The 21,834-nt window shown below is 35.7% G+C and overlaps 1 protein-coding gene across 1 annotated transcript in view; it reads left to right on the top strand.

The window, feature by feature from the left end:
* Positions 1–21,834, top strand: part of LOC150105439 (polycystin-1-like protein 1) — a 724,085-nt gene that overhangs the window by 71,136 nt on the left and 631,115 nt on the right. Inside the window, exons 7-8 of the mRNA XM_090394152.1 lie at positions 13,482–13,682; positions 18,663–18,832. Of these exons, the coding sequence (XP_090250278.1) occupies positions 13,482–13,682; positions 18,663–18,832 (371 nt within the window). The remainder of the gene's footprint in view (positions 1–13,481; positions 13,683–18,662; positions 18,833–21,834) is intronic.

Here is a 21,834-nt window from a genome sequence, read left to right as displayed (position 1 = left end):
TTTACTTTTAATGAGATGGATGAGCTTTTCAACCTTGCAGAGTTGCTGGATATCTGTCTCAATATTGGTCAACTTCAGTCGAAGATCACACACACACTAAGACAAATTCTGTATTTTATTTTCATTTGAAGGAGCGATGAAAATCGTTTCTCACAAAGATAGGTTGTAGAAAACTACATGATGATTTTCGACTTCAAATAATTTGGGAAATTCACTTCTCACCAAAGGCAAGATCCAGAATCGAGTCAAACCACGATCACAGAATTGCATTTTAAGCCCACTGTCACTTGAAAGCTCAATTAGCTGCTCTTTTTTCGATAGCAAAAGGTCATTCCCATGACAGCAAGCCTGAAATGAATCGTGAAATCACATAAATTTCTTATAAAAAGTTATTCGGAAAATGTTTCCAAATTCTGTTTGAGAGTTTTGAGGTGGACACAAACCCTTTTCCAGTGGTTAAATGCTAAACTAATAAGTTTCGGGGCCCTATGCAAAATAACCAATTGTATTTAACTTTTGAATACTATCAGGGAAACTCCAAACCTCCCCGTCCCTTTCATCACACGTTTGTAATCAGACTACTGTTGATATTGATTTATATACACATTCAAAACTGTAAACTATTGTTGAATAACTTTAACTTTGTCTAAGCTTACACATTCGTGTGACAGAGACTGAAAGGACTTATTGTTCTTATTCATTATCACACATGCGTGTTTGTTGTAAACATGTAATGTGATTACTGGCTAGCTGTAGTTCAGATGGATTTAGAGAGAGGATCAGGTTTTTCCACGAACTGTTTAGAATGGTACCCTGATTTCTGTTGAGGTTTCCACCGGTTATTAACACTTATTGCGGCTTCCTTGAATAAACAATGTCTGTAGTCATCATCCAGATATGGCATGGAGATGTTTTGCCACTCTATCGTGTGGTTAGACATACAGAAATGATGTGCAAAGCCGGAAGAGATACTTCTGTTGTGGTTTACATCACCAACGTGTTCTTTTTGTCTGATTTCTAAACTTTTTTTTTATGTTCCTTTCAATTTGCATTTACTAGTTTTTATGTTTATCTGTAAACTCCTTGAAAAAGCTAGACAGTTTGCTAGCGAAACTGGTAGGCTATAATATAATATGTTTGTAAATGGTCAGTATTAAAACAATAGTTTGTATGTTTAATTATCAAATGACCACATATGTTTAATTTAGACTAAAACCATATAACTCTAGACCTTCCCCCGAAATGGGTTCCCAAAAATACATAAAGAAAACGTGCCATAGTTGATGGCATTGATTCTCCCACATACAAACTAGCTAAATATTTAGCCAAAGTGCTCTCATACTAATACAGGCAACACTCCATCACACATAAAAAATTCAGCCTACTTCAAAGCCAGTATAGAAAACCTTACACTCCAACATAATGACATAATGGTCAGTTTTGACATCTCCTCCTTATTCACAAATGTCCCCCTCAAAGAAACCTTAGAGCTAATACAAGCTCAATTTCCTCCCGATATCTCAGCCCTATTACAGTTCACAATGAACTCGGGCTATTTCGTTTGGCAGGAAAAATTCTACAAACAGATATAGGGGACAGCCATGGGTTTACCACTTTCCCCACCCTTGTCTAACTTCTTTATGGAGACTTTTGAAGAGAAAGCCTTAAACTCTCCCCCACAAAAACCTATCATATGGCATTGCTACTTTGATGATGTGTTTGCTATTTGGCCACATGGCCCGGATACGCTCCTCTCCTTCTTAACACACTTAAACAACCAACACCCTAGAATCAAGTTCACCCTGGAAAAAGAGAAAAACAATAGCCTCCCCTTCCTAGACACACTAGTCACCCGCCAACCTGATGGAACTTTGGTTTTCTCAGCTTATAAAAAACGCACCCATATAGGCAGATACATTCACCAACAATCCCCCCCCCCCCACCACAACAATGTGGAGTTATTAAGACACTATTCAACAGGGCAAAACTAATCTGTTCACTTTCTCAGCCAATGGCTACCCCCCCCCCCCCAAAAATCCCAAAAATATTAAAACCAGTTATCCACCCCACCCCCCCCCCTTCACAAAACAAGATTACTCTAAATCCATCACCATTCCCTACATCCGAGGCACCTTGGAAAAAATCAACAAAATCCTAAAAAAACATGACTTGACTTCTTGTTACAAACCATATAGAAAATTGGCATCCCTTATCTGCTCCACTAAAGACCAACCACTTCCCCTAGACCTACCTGGTGTATACCAGGTTCCTGCAGCTGTAAATTGTCCTACTTTGGTCGAACAGGAAGGACAGCAAATATCAGAATCTCAAAACACAAGGACTACATCCGATTTCACCAGTACATCCATTCTGGGCTTGCAGACCATGCTCTGGATACTTGCCACAGAATAAGGTGGAAGAAAGCCACAGTAATACACTGCAGCAAGTTCAAATATGAAAGACTTTTCATGGAATCAGCCTCAGTCCTTAGGAACATGCCAAACCTCAACAAATTGGATGTATGAGACTGCCCCAAATTTAGGAAACATATATCAGAAGAACTTCAGCCCAAAGGCCATGAACACCTAATATAGCCCATCGGGGGAGCATCATCAGGACTTTAGGAAAACGGTAGCTTCCTCGCTTTGTTTCTCATTTGCTGTTATGTAGTACTTGCGTGCACGTGTCTTTATCTTAAGTTCCCATGAAGATGGCAACGTGACGTTGCCAAAATACAGAAAGTATATATTAAAGTTGATTTAATTTATATTTATAGTGTACGCTGTCAATTCCTTAAGTATTTAGTTATCATGTTTAACCAGCATATAAGCCTTTCTGCTAGAATTTTATAATAAAGTGACAGCAGAATTGGATAAAGGAAATGGTTACCATGATACTGGTGTATACTTTGTAAAGGCATTTGACTGAATACTGCATGGAAACCTATTACATAACTTGGCGCAAATGGCACTTGATATGAGGCTGGTGGTATGGAGAGAGAGAGAGAGAGGAGTGGCTGACAGACAGGCAGTTATCAGAGGATGGTTTATGGTATCAAGGTCAATGGAGGGCAATTAGTTGTGTGCCCAGGGCTCTAACAGAGCCACTGCTCTTTAATTTGTATAGTAATGATATAGGGAAAAATGTAAGAGGGATATTTGGTTATTTGCTAATGATATAAAACTAGGTATGGCAATAGTTAATAAAGATGATGTAGAAATCCTGCAGGATAATTTATATAAATTGGCTGTGTGGACAAAGGGCAATGGTTGTCAATTTAATGTTGCAAAATGTAAGGCAATGCAGTCCAGGGTGAAAAGATTACATGCTTTGTATCATATTTATGGTAAAGGATTACAAAATACTGACAATTCTAGGGATCTGGGGGGGGGGGGATAGAGAAAGTTCAGAGGTCATATTACAAAAATTAGCAAATAGCTCAAAGGACTACTAACTAACAAATAAAGATAGAGGTTATTTATCTCTCTTTATAGCACTGTGATTTGGTTGCACCTTGCCTACTTTGCACACAAATGTTCACCTAAGTTTCTTGAGGATCAAGAGGTGGCAGAGAGGATTCAGAGATGAGTGACCAAGCTGATGATAAGTCTGTGGAATGTTCCCTATTAGGATAGATTGAATGTGTATGAGGTGCAGAATTTAATTGAGGCAGAGGAAAAAGGAAATTATAGAAATTTATTAGTTACTAAAGGGATTCTATAAGATTAACCCTAAAATTTTTTTCAATACATGATGATTAGGGAAAGAACAAGGAATCACCCTTGATAGGTGTGCTTACTGGATTTTTTTGCTTGGAGTGTGCTGAATGAGTGGAATGGATTTCCAGAGGTAGTTGTGTGTTCAGATGGTGAGTTTGAGGAGAGGTATTGAGTGAATAATGGTTAGCATGGGTCTCCCACAATAAATCTTTTGACTTCATGGAGATATCCATTTAGTAATAATGATGACAAATTGTCAAGAAAAAATTGTCTGCAGTAGCAGATTGTATAGCATGAGTGAAGAAGATAAAACAAATTGGATTCAAATGGAAGAGAAATTAAAGAATTGCAGATGACAAAGAGATCAAGGAACACTTATGGTAGTGATAACAGAGAGAGGTAGAGAACAGGAATACAGAGCTCAGACAAGGAAGGTGACTAGTATAGTAACAAGAGAAAAATTAGAATATGATAAGAGACTAGAGCTGTAATCCGCATAAGCTCCCAAGAAACTTTTTTTTTCTTGTTCCCGTTCCCAGTAAGAGGAAAAATAACTGCGGATGAATTACTTTTCTGGAAGAAGACAAGATTCAGGATGACCAAGACAGATGACATCATGTAGTTATGTAATGATTACTTTATTGGAATGGTCCATTCTGGTAGAGTAGGCTTATTTCTAGATACTGGGTAGTCTAGATGTCAGTAAGGCAGGGAGACTAGATGGAATTTTGCCATGTTTTAAGGGATTCTGCTGAGCTAAGTATTGTGTCATTACCCTCATTGCATGCAGATGGTGTTAGAATGGAGGCATTAAACCTTATGCCACTTTGTATTTCTTCTGTAGTTGTTAATACTGGTAAGAACTTGTATGCAGATTTTGGCAGATGAGGGCAATATTATTTATGCTGCCCAGCATGAATTTCTCAAGGGATTTTTTGTTTTAGTAATATGGTTGCCATTTACAACAGAGAAAGAAGAATAAGAACAGTGGAGGAGCATAAGGCATATACTGTCATTTCTTTGGCTTTTGCAAAGGTAATTGACAGGGTGGCACATGACAAGTCGGTACTGGATCAGATTGTTAACTGATCTCTGATAGATATCAAAGAGTTGTTTGTATATGGGGAGCAGTATTGGGGGAGTAGAAAGGGTAGAAGTGGAATTTCATAGGGTTCAGTACTGGGATGTTCAATCTTTCAACGATAATTGTTTTTTTTTTTTTTTAAATAACGAAACCTGTGGTGCGATGATAATTAAAAGAAACATATGTATTAACCACAGTGAAAATTATTTAATTGTAAATATTTCATTGTAAGTATCTTAGGACATCATGAGTACAGTAGTTTTAAACAATAATAGGAATAACATACAGTTAGGGCGCATGATTACAATAGAATCTCATTAAACGTGCATAACGTGCTACAGTAGTAAAAAAAAAAAATATATATATATATATATATATATATATTTAACACAATTTTGTATGACAATTTCCCATACTTTAGGAATAGTAAGAACGTCATTGCAGTTTAAGTTTGGTCTGTGTATGTGTAGAAGGGCTTCAGAACTTTCTTTGTATAAACGTTCATGTTTATATAAAGATCTATGTAAAAGTTTAGACTTTTCCCAATGGATCCTATGGTTTGGATTTTCAATTCCGTGTTGAGAGAGGCCAGATTTCTGCGGTTTAAAAAGACGAATGTGGTCTTGATGTTCCGAGATGCATTTCTGAACAGACCTACCTGTCTGTCCAAAGTAAGATAATTTGCATGAGCATGGAATCTCATAAACGCCAGGCAACATCAAAGGTGAGAGTTTGTCCTTAGGAGAAGGTAACAAGTTGTAAATTTGGTTGATAGGTTTGTAAGTAGTGGCGAAATTGTATTTCTTCATAATTTTAGAAAGACGTTCTGAGATGCCTTTAACGTAAGGTATAGGAATCCTATGGACTTCTTCCTGTCCAGTTTGATGTGTGGAGAAGTGACTACTTATAATTTTTTGAGTTGTTTTAGGATTATATCCATTTAGGATGGCAGTATTTTTGATTAGTTCTAATTCCTGGTTTAAAGATTCTTCAGAGGAGCAGAATTTGTGTGCTCTGGAAACTAGTGATTTAATAATGCAGATTTCTGAGATGGCTGATGTGCAGAAGAATTGTGAATGTAGCAACCTGAAAATGTAGACTTGCGAAAGACAGATGTGGTGATGGAACCGTCTTCTTTTCTTTGGATGTGTAAATCCAAAAAGGAGATACCCTGTGGAGATTCTTTTTCTAACGTAAAGTTGATGCGATGAAGAAGGTTAATTTTATCTAGAAACAGTTGTAATTCATGTTCGGGATGATCCCAGACTGCAAATACGTCATCGACATATCTTAACCAAATTTTTGGTTTGGGTTCAAAAGTGAATATTTTTAAGGTGTTCTAGAAACAAGTTTGCTAGGTTTGGCGATAAAGGAGATCCCATTGCTGTTCCTTCTTCTTGCTTGTAAATTTGACCTTTCCAGATGAAATAACCTGATGCAATAACAAACTTGAACAATTCAACTATATCAGACGAAAATTTTTGAGTTAGGAGTAGTAGTCTAAGGAGATATTCAGTTATTTGCATTTGACGTGAAGCTTGGGAGGATTATTATAAATAGTGCTGATGTTTGGCTGTTCAAGAAGACGCAAATAAGCTAGAAAGTCAGGCAAATGAATGGGGATAGGATATCAGTTTAATGCAAACAAAAGTAAGGTTTTAATTATTCAAATTAAGTGGATATTGAATCCAACATTATTTCAAAGCCGACTAGAGAAACTACAAGAGTTTCATGCTGAATATAGAGACTATAAAAGTTTCAGCAGATACAAGCGTACGTAAACCTTCATGACAGGGCAACTCATAATAAAGGTGGAGTATACTCCACCTATATTAAGGTAGGACTTTGATCAGGAGAGGCAAACGTGTGTGGTCTTATTGTATACAAATTTGATCTGGATTCCTATGCTTAGATCTGGTCACTGAAATTTGAAGAGGATGAAATGTCCTTGGAGATTGTGCTGATATAAATAACTAGATGATGATGATATTAGAATGAGATTGTGCAAATATGAATAACTAGATGATGATATTAGAACTGTACAATTTTAGTTATGAGGATAGACTGAGGGCATGCAAGCTATAGAGTTTAGTGGATAGAAGATGAATCAAAAGTGGATATGATTAAGACATTTAAGCTATTGAAAGGTTATTACTGGATTGACACTGGAGAGATTTTTCATGTATAAACTGGTAGGGAAAGTAACAAGTACAAGAAGCTTCCCTGGAAGTTGCAAAAGGAATTACTGGATTTTTGCCTTATAAGATGCTTTTTTGTACCTAAAATTTATCTGAAAATTAGGATGCATCCTATAAGCTGAATGCATCTTATACACCAATGCATTTTTTTTTTTTTTTTTTTTTATCTATGTGCAGTTATGGATATTCAAAGTATATTTAGTAATTATGTAATATTTTAAAGATACATACTAAGATGCATTTTCTGGGCTAACTTTATTCGTATTCTCATGGCCAACTTTTCTCTCCTCATGAAGTTGAAGCAACATTTTGCCTTTCCTGTGAAATCAACAATGTTCATTTCTCTTGCAAACCTTCATATTGAATAAGCTTGGTTGACACACATATCCCACTCTGGCGCTGTTCCATAATCCAAGTCTTAAGCCTCTGCTCCAAGTTTGGCCATTTTGTTGTTTTCCTCTTGAGGCCCCTCTTCTTGTTTGTCATCTTGAGTAGTTGTCCTTCCTGTTTTCTCCACTGTCTAATCATACACTCAGTGGGAGGAGGTCCAAACTGTCTCTCTGAAGCTTTATTTCCATGTTCTTTTGCATAATTGATGATTTCTAACTTAAATTTTGAAGACTATGACAATTGCTTTTTATTTTTAGACATTTTTATGGGCTAGTGCTCAAAATATTGTTAATGCATTAACTTACCCTGCCAATGAGTTGCAGATGTATGAATGCTTTGAGAGTTCTAATTGGTTTATTCAGAATCAAATTCAGCAGTAATGATGTCAATTAACAGAGTTAACAAAAGCTAGTGGTTGGTGGAAGTTTGTTTGCGGAGACAAGGTACCGGCAGTTTCACCACAGCAACTGCAGATCTCTCAACCGGTTACCCCCCTCCCTCCCCCATGTACAAGATGACACCCAATTTTTGTTCTAAAAATTTTAGAAAAAAGTATCGTCTTATACACAAAAGTACATTATTATATTTCCATTTTTTTGTAATCCATAGATTCTACGAGAGATAGATATAGCTGTATGATTGCATTTAAATATAGTGTAATGGAGTACACAAAAAAGAATGGCAATAGGGCAGAAGAGTGGCACTTCGGGCCTCTATCTACAGAAAAAATGGTATGAACTTGGAGGAAACAAGAGCAGCAATTAATAGAAACAAATTCTAAAAAATAAATTGAAATAAAAAAAATTAATTAAAAACTTGGCTAATAGATCAGAGAAGATCGAGTTGCTACATATCTTCAAAAATTATTATTCAACAGGCAACAGAAAGAAATAAGATTGATGCATGTGTGCAAAAACAAAAATATTAAAAAATTCCATACAAATTCGAAAATAAAATTATTCAGTTTCACAAATTTATCATAAGCCAATTTTGAACTTTCATAGCAAATAGTTAAAATGGATGAAATGTCTCTGACTTTTGATGTGCCCTTGAGCAAGACTGTTGACTCCAAAGATTTAAAAAAAAAAAAAAAAAAAAGATTGTTGTTAAAACTTCTTATGTTTTATACTGCAAAGATTTTTTTTCCCAAAAAAATTCGACATGAAAAATATGATGTGTTCAATATGAGAGTGCATCTTATAAAAAAAAAAATACAGTAGTTTGTAGAAGTAATAAGAAGTAAGCTTTTTTTCATGGAGAGTTTTTTTGGTAGAAGCATTCAATGCATTGCCTGAAAGGATACAGTAAAAGTGCAAATAGTGGATGAGTTTAAGGAGTTGTATGATAAACTTTGTGTTGTTTTAGCATTTTCCTTCCATGATGAATTTTATGACTCCCTTGTAGTATTCTTTATCTCTCTTTATAATATATGGGGTCCTTCCAAGTTAATTAACTGCATCAATAGCAAAATTTAAGTGATTAGTAATGAAGTTTAGGGGTAAAAGATTTTTAAGGAAAATTGAAAGAAAGGGTGATGTTGGTGATTGGGGGAATGGTTCTAAAAATACTTACAATTATAGCCATCCATGTCTTGACTACAAATTTGCTGTAATGCCTCTTCAATTTGGGACATTATACTTCACGTTTCTTATCTGCACTCTGCATCTAGATATTCCCAACAAGTCAGCCTCAATATAGCTAACAGTATCACACAAGTTTTGCTTCTTAGGAGACATCTCTCTCTCTCAAGCACCTAACTCTTCACAATTTATAAATAATGCAAAGACAAAAATATAATAATGTTACTAGAAAATGATTGAAGAGAAGTGAGGGGTAATGATTTTATTTACTGGTCAATATCAGCAAACATGGACATAAAATTGTGTTTTAGAGGCATCCACAGTTAACTAGTTAATCTGAGTTAACTAGAAACTCAAATCTTTCGATTTTAATCCCCCCCCCCAAGATATATGGATTACCCAAATTTTATAAATCCAATCTAATAGAGAAGCTTAGGCATTGAATATTACTCATAAACTATATTAATGGTACTGCAACACCAATCCAGCAGAAGATAAGGCAGTATAATAAACATCTGTTTTATAATTTATTTTAGTTGGTGTTGTGATACTTTGAAAATTAGTTATGAATTTCATAAACTTAATAACCCTTTCCATCCCACATGAGATAGACATTACTTGCTCTCCACTTTTAAAATAGCCAAACATCTAACTCATTTGTAACTCCCTAATCCATACTTATATGTTATATTGAAATTCCACCCACTTCAAATCTTTAATCTAGAATTTAGTTTAAAACAGTACTGATATGGAATGAAATGAAATGTTTGCATTGATCAAGTCCTTTCACCCAAAAATTGTTGGAATAAGTGAGACATGGTTGGATGAGGATAACATCTTGACAGGAATAGAGATGGAAGGGTATGATGTGTTTCATGAAGATAGAAAGAGTAAAAAGTGAGATGAAAAGGGTAGAAAGGGAGGAGGAGTGCTGTTGATGATAGAGAAAGAGTTATGTCCATACAAAGTAGAAATACAACAGGGAAATAGTAGCAGTGGTTTTGAGACAGTATGGTGTGAGATAGAGTTCAGTAGAATAAAATACTTTGTTAGATGTTGATATAGACCTGGTAATGTGAATAGTAATGACCATGAAATGCATAAACAAATTAGCCAAACAAATAAGAAAAAGGTGATCATATGGGAGATTTTAATTATGGCAATATAGACTGGAATGATGAGATAGCAACTGGAAGTAAAAAAATTAGTTTCTCAAGATTTTAAAGGACAAGTACCTCAAGCAGTATGTAACAGAGGGACATGAGGATTGAGGGGTATTGGATTTGATCAAATACACATGAGGATTGAGGGTATTGGATTTAATCAACTCATCAGAGGATATTATTATAAATGAGGTATCAAATCATCCATCTGTTAGATTGATGATGAGGTGAATACCTGGGTGGTTACCAGCACTGTGGACCTCTGGGAGGAAAGGGTATATGTGGAACTACAAGGCTGGTGATTATGAGGAGCTCAGAAGACAGCTTGGAGATGTAGCATAGAATGAGCAGTTGACTGAAAAAGGAGATCAGTGCTGCTTGGGCAATATTCAAGAACTATCTAGTAGAAGCAATGTCTAAATGCATTCTAGAGTTCAGAAGATCAAATAATGTAAGTGTGAAATGGATGAATGAAGAGTTACGCATGCGATAAAGAGGAGAGAAAAAAAACATTATGCAGGCAAAATCTGAAGGGTAATGATAATTAATTCCATGAGGATTATGAAGAACAGGGAAAGAGGGTGACATGGTTGCTAAGAATAACAAAAGTGAAGTATGAACATCAATTGGCTAATGAAGCCCCCCCCCCCCCCCGCCAAAAAAAAAAATAAATAAAATAAAAATAAAATTGTAGGGGGTTCTTTTGATATGTAGCCAGAAAAAAAAAAAAAAAAAAAAAGAACGATTAATGAAAGATGACATTGATTGGAGAAAATGGTAAAACAACAACTGCTGTGGATGATATAGTTGAGATACTTAATGAGCAGTTCATAAAGATCTTTCATTCTTGTGGATGGGACATCATGGAGAGTTGATGAGAAGGAGGGGAGAGAGAGAGATCGACTATGAGCAAGAGATATATGGGAAGTTGGGCAAACTTTATTTTAATAAAGCTGTAGGACCTGATAATATATCACAGTGTATTTTGAAGGAATGTGCCAAGGGGTTGACATCTGCCTTGACATATATGATAAATATCAGTCTTGCAGTAGGTCGAGTTCCAAAGGAGTGGAAGAAAGGCACGATTGTGCTGCTTCATAAGGGAGGTTACAGAACTCAAGCATCAAATTATAGGCCTATCTGTGTGTCAGTTGTAATGTGGTTAAAGTTTTGGAGAGGCTGATGAGGACCAGGATCTATGCTGTCCGTCAAAGATAATACCAACAGTGGTATTATCTTTGATGGACAGTATGGATTTCCTAAAGGGAGGTCATGTTTTAGCAATCTACTTACTTATACAATAAGGTAACAGCTTCATTGGACAAAGGAGATGGATACACAGTAGTATACTTAGATTTTGCAATCTTTTGATAGATTACCGCATGAAAAGATGAGGATAGATATTAGACTAGTGCATTGGTTTAGAGATTGGCTGTCTGATCAGTATCAGCAAGTTGTGTATGGCAGAGCAATATCCCAGAAGAGAAATGATGATGTGCCTCAGTGGTCTGTTATAGGGCCATTGCTGTTTAACCTGTATGTTAATGATATTTGGGAAGATTTGAATGAGGATATCCGTTGTATGCAGATGATGCAAAGTTGGGATGGACTATGAGGAGTATAGCAGATGTTCTGGCCTTACAAGAAGACTTGAATAGTTTGAGTGAATGGGTATGGGAGCGGGGATGCCAGTTCAATATAGAAAATGTAAGGTTTTAAAATTTGGGAAACAAAGATGGGTTGCAGAATTTATGCTTTGTGGAAATATACTGTCAGAGGTGGAGGAAATAAGAGATCTTGGAGTGATAGTGGATAAGGATCTAAAATTTATAGGATACATCACGAAAATTGTGAGGACAACACAACGAATTCTGGGAATGATACAGAGGACGCTGACGTGTAGAAGTAAGGACACTCCTGTTCCATTTTTTAAGGCCTTGATTAGACCACATATGGACTACTGTGCACAGATTTGGTCGCCCGGTTTTCAAAAGGATGAAATTATGTTGGAAACAGTCCAGAGGCAATTGACTAATCTAATTTCTGATCTCTGGAATATTGAATATGAGGAAAAGTTGAAAAGATGCAATTGACAGAGTTTAGTCGATATGAGGAAGATTGTGGGGGGGGGGGGCGAATGATATGATAGAGACATAAAAGTTAACAGGTTTTTCATAAAATGGTGGAAGATCAGATGAGAACAAGAGGTCATCCCCGGAATCTCTATAAGGAGGATGTGAACATGGGAGTGTGAAGCAGGTTTTTTGCATGCTGAGTTGTGAATTATTGAAAAGCCTTGCCTGAGAGTGTGCAAAGAATTTGAATGTGTTTAAGGCAAGATGTGATCAGCTGTGTATATGACAAAGGGATGACCTCTTATATGAATCTTTGATTCCATGAGGTCTTAGGATAATAATATATCATGGTTAGTTTTGTCATCACTTCTTTATTCACCAAGATATATCCCCCTCCCCTTTCCTGATGCTTTAACTTGACTATATAATCCTCTCCCTATAGACATTACTGATCTCTTCCATTTTGTTATCCATGCCAGTTACTTCACTGGGAAGGACACTACATATAAAGAGATTGAGGATACAGCAACAGGCTGTTCCCCCCCCCCCCCCCCTTCATGTAGCCAAATTCTATATGCAGCATTTAGAAACATGCTCTTGATACTACAGTTCTGTATACAGAAAACATAGTTGTTATTAACCCATGAATAGGTTATGAGCCTCCAGATGTTGAGAAATTTATTTTCTTATTTTCTGCAAAGTAGCTGGTTACTCTTCAAGTGCTGGTGTTATTAGTTGAGTGGAAAGCCATTCTATTCTCCACCCACTAGACTGTAGTTTTGAATCCCACTTTGGGTATTTATGTTATGAATGCCTACTTGGTAGATGTATTTCATTTTCCAGTGTGAGAATACAATGCTGCTTATTAGAGACCTGAAATATTTTGAAAAAATTGCCATTTGATCTCTAGATGAACTAATCATCATCACACTCATCATACTAATGTACAACAGGTTTATGACCTTTCATGGTTGAAATTCACATTAAAAAAGTTTTTATCATGAATGCTGCATACTGCTTTTCCTTATCGAAAGTCTTATATCAGTTTTAATAATATTCAAAATGAACTTGTTCAAATGAAAAAAAAATAGTAGAAACTGGAATTAAATATTTTTAATGATTTCAATAAATAGAGTGCTCAACTTTTTATAATGTTTTCCACATAAATTTTCAAAGTTTAGTTTTTTTTCCAGAACTAAGTCAAGTAACATAAGTATTGAATATGTTTCTGTAAATAATACATATTGGTAATGATTACTTGATATGTAATAGGTTGAATATCTTCAAGACATACAACTCGAAGTAGATATTGGCTCATCATGTAACATCACATTCAATATGGTTTACAATTGGTCATTGATATCAACCGATGGTCGAGCAGTTTCCCAGATAGCACATGAGAGATTACAGCAGAGGCAACTTCTCATACCAAGTGGCAGTCTTTTTATTGGAAAATATTATGTTTATCTGAAAGTGAGTATCACTCTTTCATTGATATTTTTAATGTATATATTTTGATGGAAAGTTACAGTAAAAATTTATAACCGTGTCTTGTAAAATATTAATTGTTTTACATATGCACACACACACACACACACACACACACACACACACACACACACACACACACACACACACACACACACACACACACACACACACACACGGTATCGTAGCGGTGTGTAAGAAAAATGTTTTTAAATATATAGTGTGGCTTTTTAGTATATAACTGTGCTTCTTTTTTTTCTTATTTTCAGTATTGTTTGTTGTTTGTTTGTTTGTTCTTACTGCTTTCTGAAAACAGCATCCATAAAGAAATACACATGTATGGCATGGAAAGTTCTGACAAGAAAGTTGAGTTCTGCACTGGATTTTTCTCAGTGGATGCCCTGTGAGAATTGCTTCATGTATGCACCAAAAAATGTGAAAGATTTGTGATCTGTTAGAATGAACAAAAAGAAATAAAGCATTAATGTATGTAAAAAATTTATTGATAGGTTAGAGTGTTTGAAAATGAGTACTAGCATCGGGATTGCAGTAAGAGAGTTGAGGCAAGAGTTGGTGAAAATTAAACGTGAAATGAAGCATCTGGAAGATTAGATTAAATACCAACAGAAAAGCAGATGTAAATGAGAATAACAAAGTTAATATTGTGAAGAAAGAGTCAAAGGATAATCATAAATCATCATCATCAAATTCCTGCCATGTATCCTCAAGGGGTGTACAGGATATGATAGTACTACATGAAAAATTTATACCATTACTAACTTCCTATCTACAATTTTTATCCAAATCAGTCTGTTACTTGTCAAGATCCCCAACATTATCAGATTTTATATTTCTATCGTCTAAGGCACTTTGTACTATATCAATCCACCTATATCTTGGTCTTCTTCTGGGTCGTTTTCCTGCCAACCTGGCAGAGAACACTTGTTTTGCTAATCTTTCCTCGCCCATTCTGTTTAAGTGACCATACCACCTGAGATTAGCTCTACTAATGCATTCCTGGATGCCGACAATGTCAGGTTCTTTCCTAATATCCTCGTTTTTAATACGATATTGCCATCAACGCTATCTGTTCACGCCTCAAATCTTTCTCAAGACTCTCATATCTGCGGTCTCTAGTCTTTGGTCATGTATTTTACTTCTGACCCAGCTCTCAGATCCATAAGTGAAAACTGGTTTGAACACTGTCTTGTATACAGCTAATTTAGTGTGCTGACTAATTTCTCTCTTATTCCATATAAATTTATTCAACTGACTTCCTACCATACCAGCTTTGTTGATTCTGTTGTCTATTTCCATATTTAATTTCTCATCTTCACTAAAAATCGTGCCTTAGTAGCAGAAATGTTTTACTTGTTCCACTGGTTCTCCATTGACAATGCTGTTGACATTTTCAACAATTCTGCCTATTTTCATTGTCTTTGTCTTTTTATTGCAAACCTTCATACCATATCTATTACAACAGTTATTCAATTTAGTCAGGGAATCTTGCAGACTTGTAGCGGATTTATTTAGAAGTATAACATCATCCGCATAAAGCAATGAGCTGACATTAACATCTCCAATTTTGATATCAGATTTAATACCCCTTTTCTTCATAATGTGGTCCATATAGATAATGAATAACAGAGGGGATAATGTACATCCTTGTCTCACACCAGATTTAACATTAAACCACCTTCCTGTACTTCCTTCAATTCTAACTGCTAACTTACAATTCAAATAAAGACTAAGTATTGCTTGATATAATACCCCATTGACACCATATAACTGTAACGTATTGAATAGCATCTCTCTTGGCACCTTGTCATATGCCTTTTCCAGGTCGACAAAACTTAAATACAGATCTTTGTTATATTCCCATGATTTCTCAACTATTTGTTGTAAAGTGAAGATCTAATCCTGACAGCCTCTATTTGGCCTGAATCCAGCTTCTTCTTCACCAAGCTTTTCTTCCACAATCCTTCTCAAACGTTTCTCAAGTATACTTGTAAAAATCTTACCAGGAATACTCAATAGGAAAATACCTCTATAATTCTCACATTCAGTTTTATTTCCCTTTTTATATATGGGTACTATGAGATCTCTACTCCAATCATTGGGAATTCGTCCCTCTGTCCAGGCCTTCTGAACTATGCAGTGCAGCCACTGTAAGACTTTTATACTACCACACTTCAGCATTTCTGGTCGAATATCATCTACTCCTGCTGCCTTTCCACATTTCAAGCCTTTGATGGCTTTTTCTACTTCAAGTATGGATATGTATTCCTGACTGCATACCTGGTCAGTGTTTTTTATCACTGTGCTATCATCACTGCTTGTTTCATTTAGCAGTTTTTCAAAGTAATTACTCCATACTTCAAGGATTTCTTTTTCCCCTGTTTTCATGTCACCTTTATCATCTCTAACTCCCTTTACAACACTCTTTCCTCCATTCCTAAGCTTTTTCAACATCCTCCAGAATATTTTGCCACCTTCTTGATATTTATTTTCTATATTCTTGCCAAAGTCCTCCCATGACTTTTGTTTAGCTAGTTTTACACACTGTTTAGCTTTCTTACATTTGTCTCTGTATTCTCTAAGAGCACAAGCAGACTTATTTGCTAGGAACTCTTGATATGCTTTCTTCCTTTCCTTCACTGCCTCTTTAACTTCCTGTGTCCACCATGGAGTTCTGATTTTTCTATCCTTGCAGACAACCTCACAACATGCCTCTGTGGCTGAATCAATCAGTGTTTTCTTAAAGGCTTGCCACTGAATCTCCAAAGTTTGGTTTCTGTTCTCAAACTCTTTCATTTTCTCTTTAATAATCTTTGTGTATTTTAGTCTACAGTTCACATCTGAGAGCTGCTCAACTTTTATTCGCTTTAAAACTTTCTTACATGTTATTCTTTTCAAAATGAAATTCAATTTTATCCTGCTCTAGACTAAATAGTGATCACTTCAAATTTGAAATCCTCTGTACACTCTGGTGTCCTGCACCAGGGAGAAAACATCACTATCAACAATAACATAGTCAATGAGACTTTTCTTATTCCTTGCCTCTTCTCTCCATGTGAATTTGTGGACATTTTTATGTTGGAACATTGTGTTAGTAATAACCAGTCCATGTCCTGAGCAGGAATCCAACAGGTATTTGCGATTATTATTAGCTTTGCTCTTTTCTCCAAATTTTCCCAAAATATTTTTGTATGTCTCACAATCATTTACTACACTGCTATTTAGATCCCCACCAAGGACTTTTTTTTTATTGTGTCAGTTGCTTTCTCTAAAGTCTCAAAAAAGTCCTCCATTTCTACCTTAGTAGAACCTTCTGTGGGCACAAAAGAACCATGGAACCATAGGCACAAATAAGTCTCATTGTCCAATTCTCCATTTCTGATATTTGCCCACATCACTCTACTTGTGACTAATTGCCATTCAAGAAGATTAGCCTCGTATTTAGTGTTGAATACTATGGCTACTCCTACTTTTCCTTGATTGTCATTTCCTGAATATAACATTTTGTATTTATTGTTCAGAAAGATCTCACCAGATTTTGTCTTTTTTGTTTCAGTCACCCCTATTATGTCAATCTGGTACTTATCTAATTCATCAGCTAGCTCCATTTCTTTGCCATTCAGGCTTCTTATGTTGATAGTATCGATCTTTAACTCTGGTGATGTTGAGTTGGGATGTGTTTCCAGATTTGTTCCAGTAGCTGACTTTTCGCTGTTCGCCCTGGTTCCCTGGCGAAAACAACAGGGACACTTGTTTAACTGGGCGATGCCCCATCCGGCATGAAATTTTGTCATGTTGTACCATCATTTTGTAATTTGTTTAAGCCAATAAGAATACAATTTGGTCTGTTAAATCCCAAATTGCCAGCCCATCCTCTTTCGTTCAGTGTCCCGGTAGATACTCAACAGGGTGCACCATGAGAAGGTGAGGATTGGACATTAGGTCAGAAGCTCTGGTCGGTTCTCCGTATTCCTTTAAAGGCTATGTGGAGGTCTCCTCTCAGTTATACAGCTTTGACCCTTAAGCACCCTCCATAAATCATTGTACTCATAATTGATCATTAAAGGTGTGATGACTAATAAAGTACATAAATCATTTTTTCCTGGTGGAACATTGAAACAAACAACTAATGCTTTGTAGAGAAGGAAAGAGCAAGCATCAGAATTAGTGGTAATTGTGGACATGAATGATTTATTTGGTGAAAAACAAAGAATGTTGATAGAGACTTCAGGAAGTTGTTGTGGAAAGAAAGGATACCTCTGCTGTTGGAAAAGTAGTTAGTGTGTTGGCCGGATATCTATCTATCCCAATGACTTTAACAGGCCTTTAAGGCCCACAACCTTCCAAGCATGCTTGGATTTCGTAACCGAAATACGAAGATAGAATGGTCACTCCTATGCCTCGAAGTATTCTTGGCTGTATCCTTGTGTGTTCATGGGACCGGTTTGCCTGCTTACGGGATGAAAAACACCAGATAAACTGACGGAAAAAACACTACTGCCCACGCCCAAGACCAGCTAACTTGGCAATGGCTGAGGAAGATCCTTCAGCTCCTCATGTCTCTGACGGGAATCGAACCTAGGACACTCCTTCCCCAGGCATATGGTTGCGAAGCAGAAAGCCACTAGGCTAACTGCGCGGACGTTGGCCGGATATGACAGTACTGAATTCAGAAGAGCAGAGATAATGAATAGCAAAATTGCTGAGTTATGGGAGGCAAAAGGGATATTTTTCAGTTTGTGAATCTGTGGAGTGAATTTGAAGGAAAGTTTGTTCACGATTAGGCAGTAATATTTGGTTTCTTTAATAATACTGTTGTAAAGATTGCAAATCTATAGTGCATTAATGTTTGCAGTCATTTTTATGGCGGGATTAACTTTTAAAATAAAAAGATTGCATATATATAAATTTCTTGTTTAAATATGAATTTTTGTTAATACATTTCAGGCTCAGATGGATGGTACTATAGTGTATAGTACTGATATGACATACATAACTGTTATTTCAAGACCACTCATAGTGCATATTAAAGGGGGTATTTTAAGACGTGTTAGCAACCATGGAAATATTACAATGGAAGCATCCTTAAGTAGTAGCAATGATAATCAGAATACAAGGTTTGTATATCTACTTGTCATCTTCTGGAAATGTTATTTAAATAATTTTTTTTCTGTGTGTTTTTGATACAATTAAAATAAATAATTTTTGTTCTGCTTTAAAGTAATAAATATAAATAAAAAATCATAAGCTTTCACCGATAAAAATTATGACCTTTTCACTGAGAAAAATGATGTGGGATTTTGTGGGGAAATCTTCACATTTTTGCTTTGGACATAACATTGATTAAGTTGTTAATCTATTCAAGTAACTTTTCAAATTCTGCAGATTCTATTATAGGATGAGATTTGTCCAAGAGAAAGAATGAAGTTTAGACACAGTACCCAGACAAACCTGGAATCATTTAAACTTGATTGGTATCAACTCTCTTATTCTTAATCCACAGCACATCTGATAATCATTACCAGTCACTTTTGGAAATGGATTCAGCAATTTTTGAACATTGGGTTATTACTTTTTTAATAAACATTATAGCATTTAAAAATTGTATTTCCATTTTGTTATTTACTATGGTCTTAGAATTACAGAAAGCAGCAGTAATAAAAATTTTGGAGAATAGTTCTTCTCAACAATGCTATGTTTTTATTCTCTCAACCATAATGTTGTCAATTTTTTCATTAAACACAGACCCATATGTAAAGATTATCACCAGATGACAGTTGAAAAATGAAGGCAATATCAGTTTGTTGTAGCATTAACATTATTGTTTGCCTACCAATTAGAGACCCTTCGACACCTGCGCATATCCCAAAAAGGAGAATCCATTCCGATAATAGGGTAATCAATCTGTCTTCTGGGATGAGTTTGTTTATTATTACAGGTCGGAAAATTTAGCTTTTCGTTTACGAACATTGTAGTTTTTAAAGTGCAACTATTTTGCTTGTATAACAGTTGGAAAAATGTACGTAGAGTTACTAATTATATGAAGAGCCAAAGGCTTCAATTCGGCGACATGAACTTATTTAAGTTAAGGGATATTACATCCCATATTGTTTCTTAGCCGAATAAGAAACTCAAAGAGTTTCATGCCGAATATAGAAACTATATATAAAGTTTGGCGATTCCAAGCATGAGCAAATACATGGATAGTGCAACCCCTGACCCATTTGGTAGTGCAAACTGAGGCAACTCATAGTAAGGGTAGAGCAAGCTCCGATGACTATTCTTGGTATTTACCCATAATGTGAACTTAGCTCTTAGGAGCTGTATTACTGTTCTACATTATGAGAGAAGGTCACTACCCAGACCAGTTTCAACCTTTATTGAGGTCTCATCATCGAGTAGGTAGACGTAGTTAATGCCATAATAAATTTAGTTTAATCCTTTATCCAAGTGTGTGCAAACAAAGTTTGCACCTGAAAGTATCTTCAGGACTGGAGTAAAGTGGTACAACACCAGGCAACTCCTTGCAAAGGTGGAGCAAGTTACCACCACTCCTATCTCAATATCTCCCATAATGCAAAACACATCTCCTTACAGATATGTATAATGTTATGCATTAAGGGAAGGGCCATTACCCAGACTAGTTTTGACCTTTATTGAGGTCTCTTCAGTGGGTTTTTATAATTACTCTAGATTACTCTTTCTCTAAATCTTTAAAATTTCTCTAAAGTTTATTAAGAGGAATAACGTGGGAGTTTTCCCAGAAATAATATACATAACATTATACATATCTGCAAGGAGATGTGTTTTGCATTATGGGAGATACTGAGATACGAGTGTTGGTAGCTTGCTCCACCTTTGCAAGGAGTTGTTCGGTGTTGACCCCAGTCCTGAAGATACTTTCAGGCGCAAACTTTGTTCGCACGCATTTGGATAAAGGATTAAACTAAATTTATTATAGTCTGACCAAGTGAAAAATAAACTTTCAACAGTTAATACCAAGTTTGTAGTGAATTTAACAAAATTAAAAAAAGGTATAGCATAAAACAAAGATTTAATGAAATTTATTTTTAAGAAAGTTTTCTATAAAATAAAAATAATTATACAGAACATAAATTTTTTTCAAATGAAGATATTTTTTTCAAATATTCTAAGCTTACAGTTCAGATAACTGAGACACTTTAATGTCCTAAACTGATTAATTATTTATGACTTCTTGTGACTCTTTTAACAAACCCATGCAAAAAAAAAAGGTTGGAAAAAAATACCATTATTAAATCCTTTTAATCTTCATAGTCATCTGAATCGATGTCTGAATCACCATCAATTTCACTTAAACTGATCACCAAAGGTTCGCATAATTCTTCGATAATTCCATCTCTGTCCCAATGCAGATTTTCCAATGAGGTGACATGAGAGCAATATTTTCTCCAGTTTTGAACTGTAATACTTTCAGTCGCCTGGTCTGAAAGCTTAAAAAGTTTCGACACGTCAATATCCCCAGTTACGTTGCAATGGCGGATGAAACTTTTCACTTCTGTCCAAACATACTTAATAGCATTAAAACAAAATCTGATTTCATGAAGTATTTTCCTTAATGTTTCTCTTTTCCAAGGAAAATTAATTTTTTCTTTAAGCACAGGAATCAATTTCGGAACAGTTGGCACTCTTTTCTCGACCACATAAAATTCGTGAATAGTTCTTCTTATAACGTCTACATCAAAATCATTCAAAGCTACGGTTTCGATGGTTTTCTTTCTCTGGCACTTTTTTTTAGGAGATTTAAATATTGGCTTACCTTCACCTTTTGATTCCCTACGAATTCTTTTAACAGTCGATCCCGATACGCCCGCAATTGCACTTGCACGTTTTATGACTTGAGAAAGGGGAACAAGAAGACGGCCTTCTTACGATTCTTTTTCGCAGAATGTCAGCACATTATTCAATATTCTTTTGCAAGAGCTACTGAAACATTTAACAACGGTACTTTTTGACAGTACTGGATCCATCATACAAATTAATAATAAAAAAATAATGCAAAAAAGCGACAACAAAAATCAAGCTACTAGTACAGCAACAAGAAAGCATGTGATTTCACATGTTGGTGACCAATTCATGC

Source organism: Typopeltis vanoorti, chromosome 6 (genome assembly GCF_054136105.1).
Source record: "Typopeltis vanoorti isolate ZY-2024b chromosome 6, IOZ_Tvanoo_1.0, whole genome shotgun sequence".
Lineage (NCBI taxonomy): Eukaryota > Metazoa > Arthropoda > Arachnida > Uropygi > Thelyphonidae > Typopeltis > Typopeltis vanoorti.
Note: the sequence above shows the minus strand (reverse complement) of the source record. Positions and strands in the feature narration are given on the sequence as shown.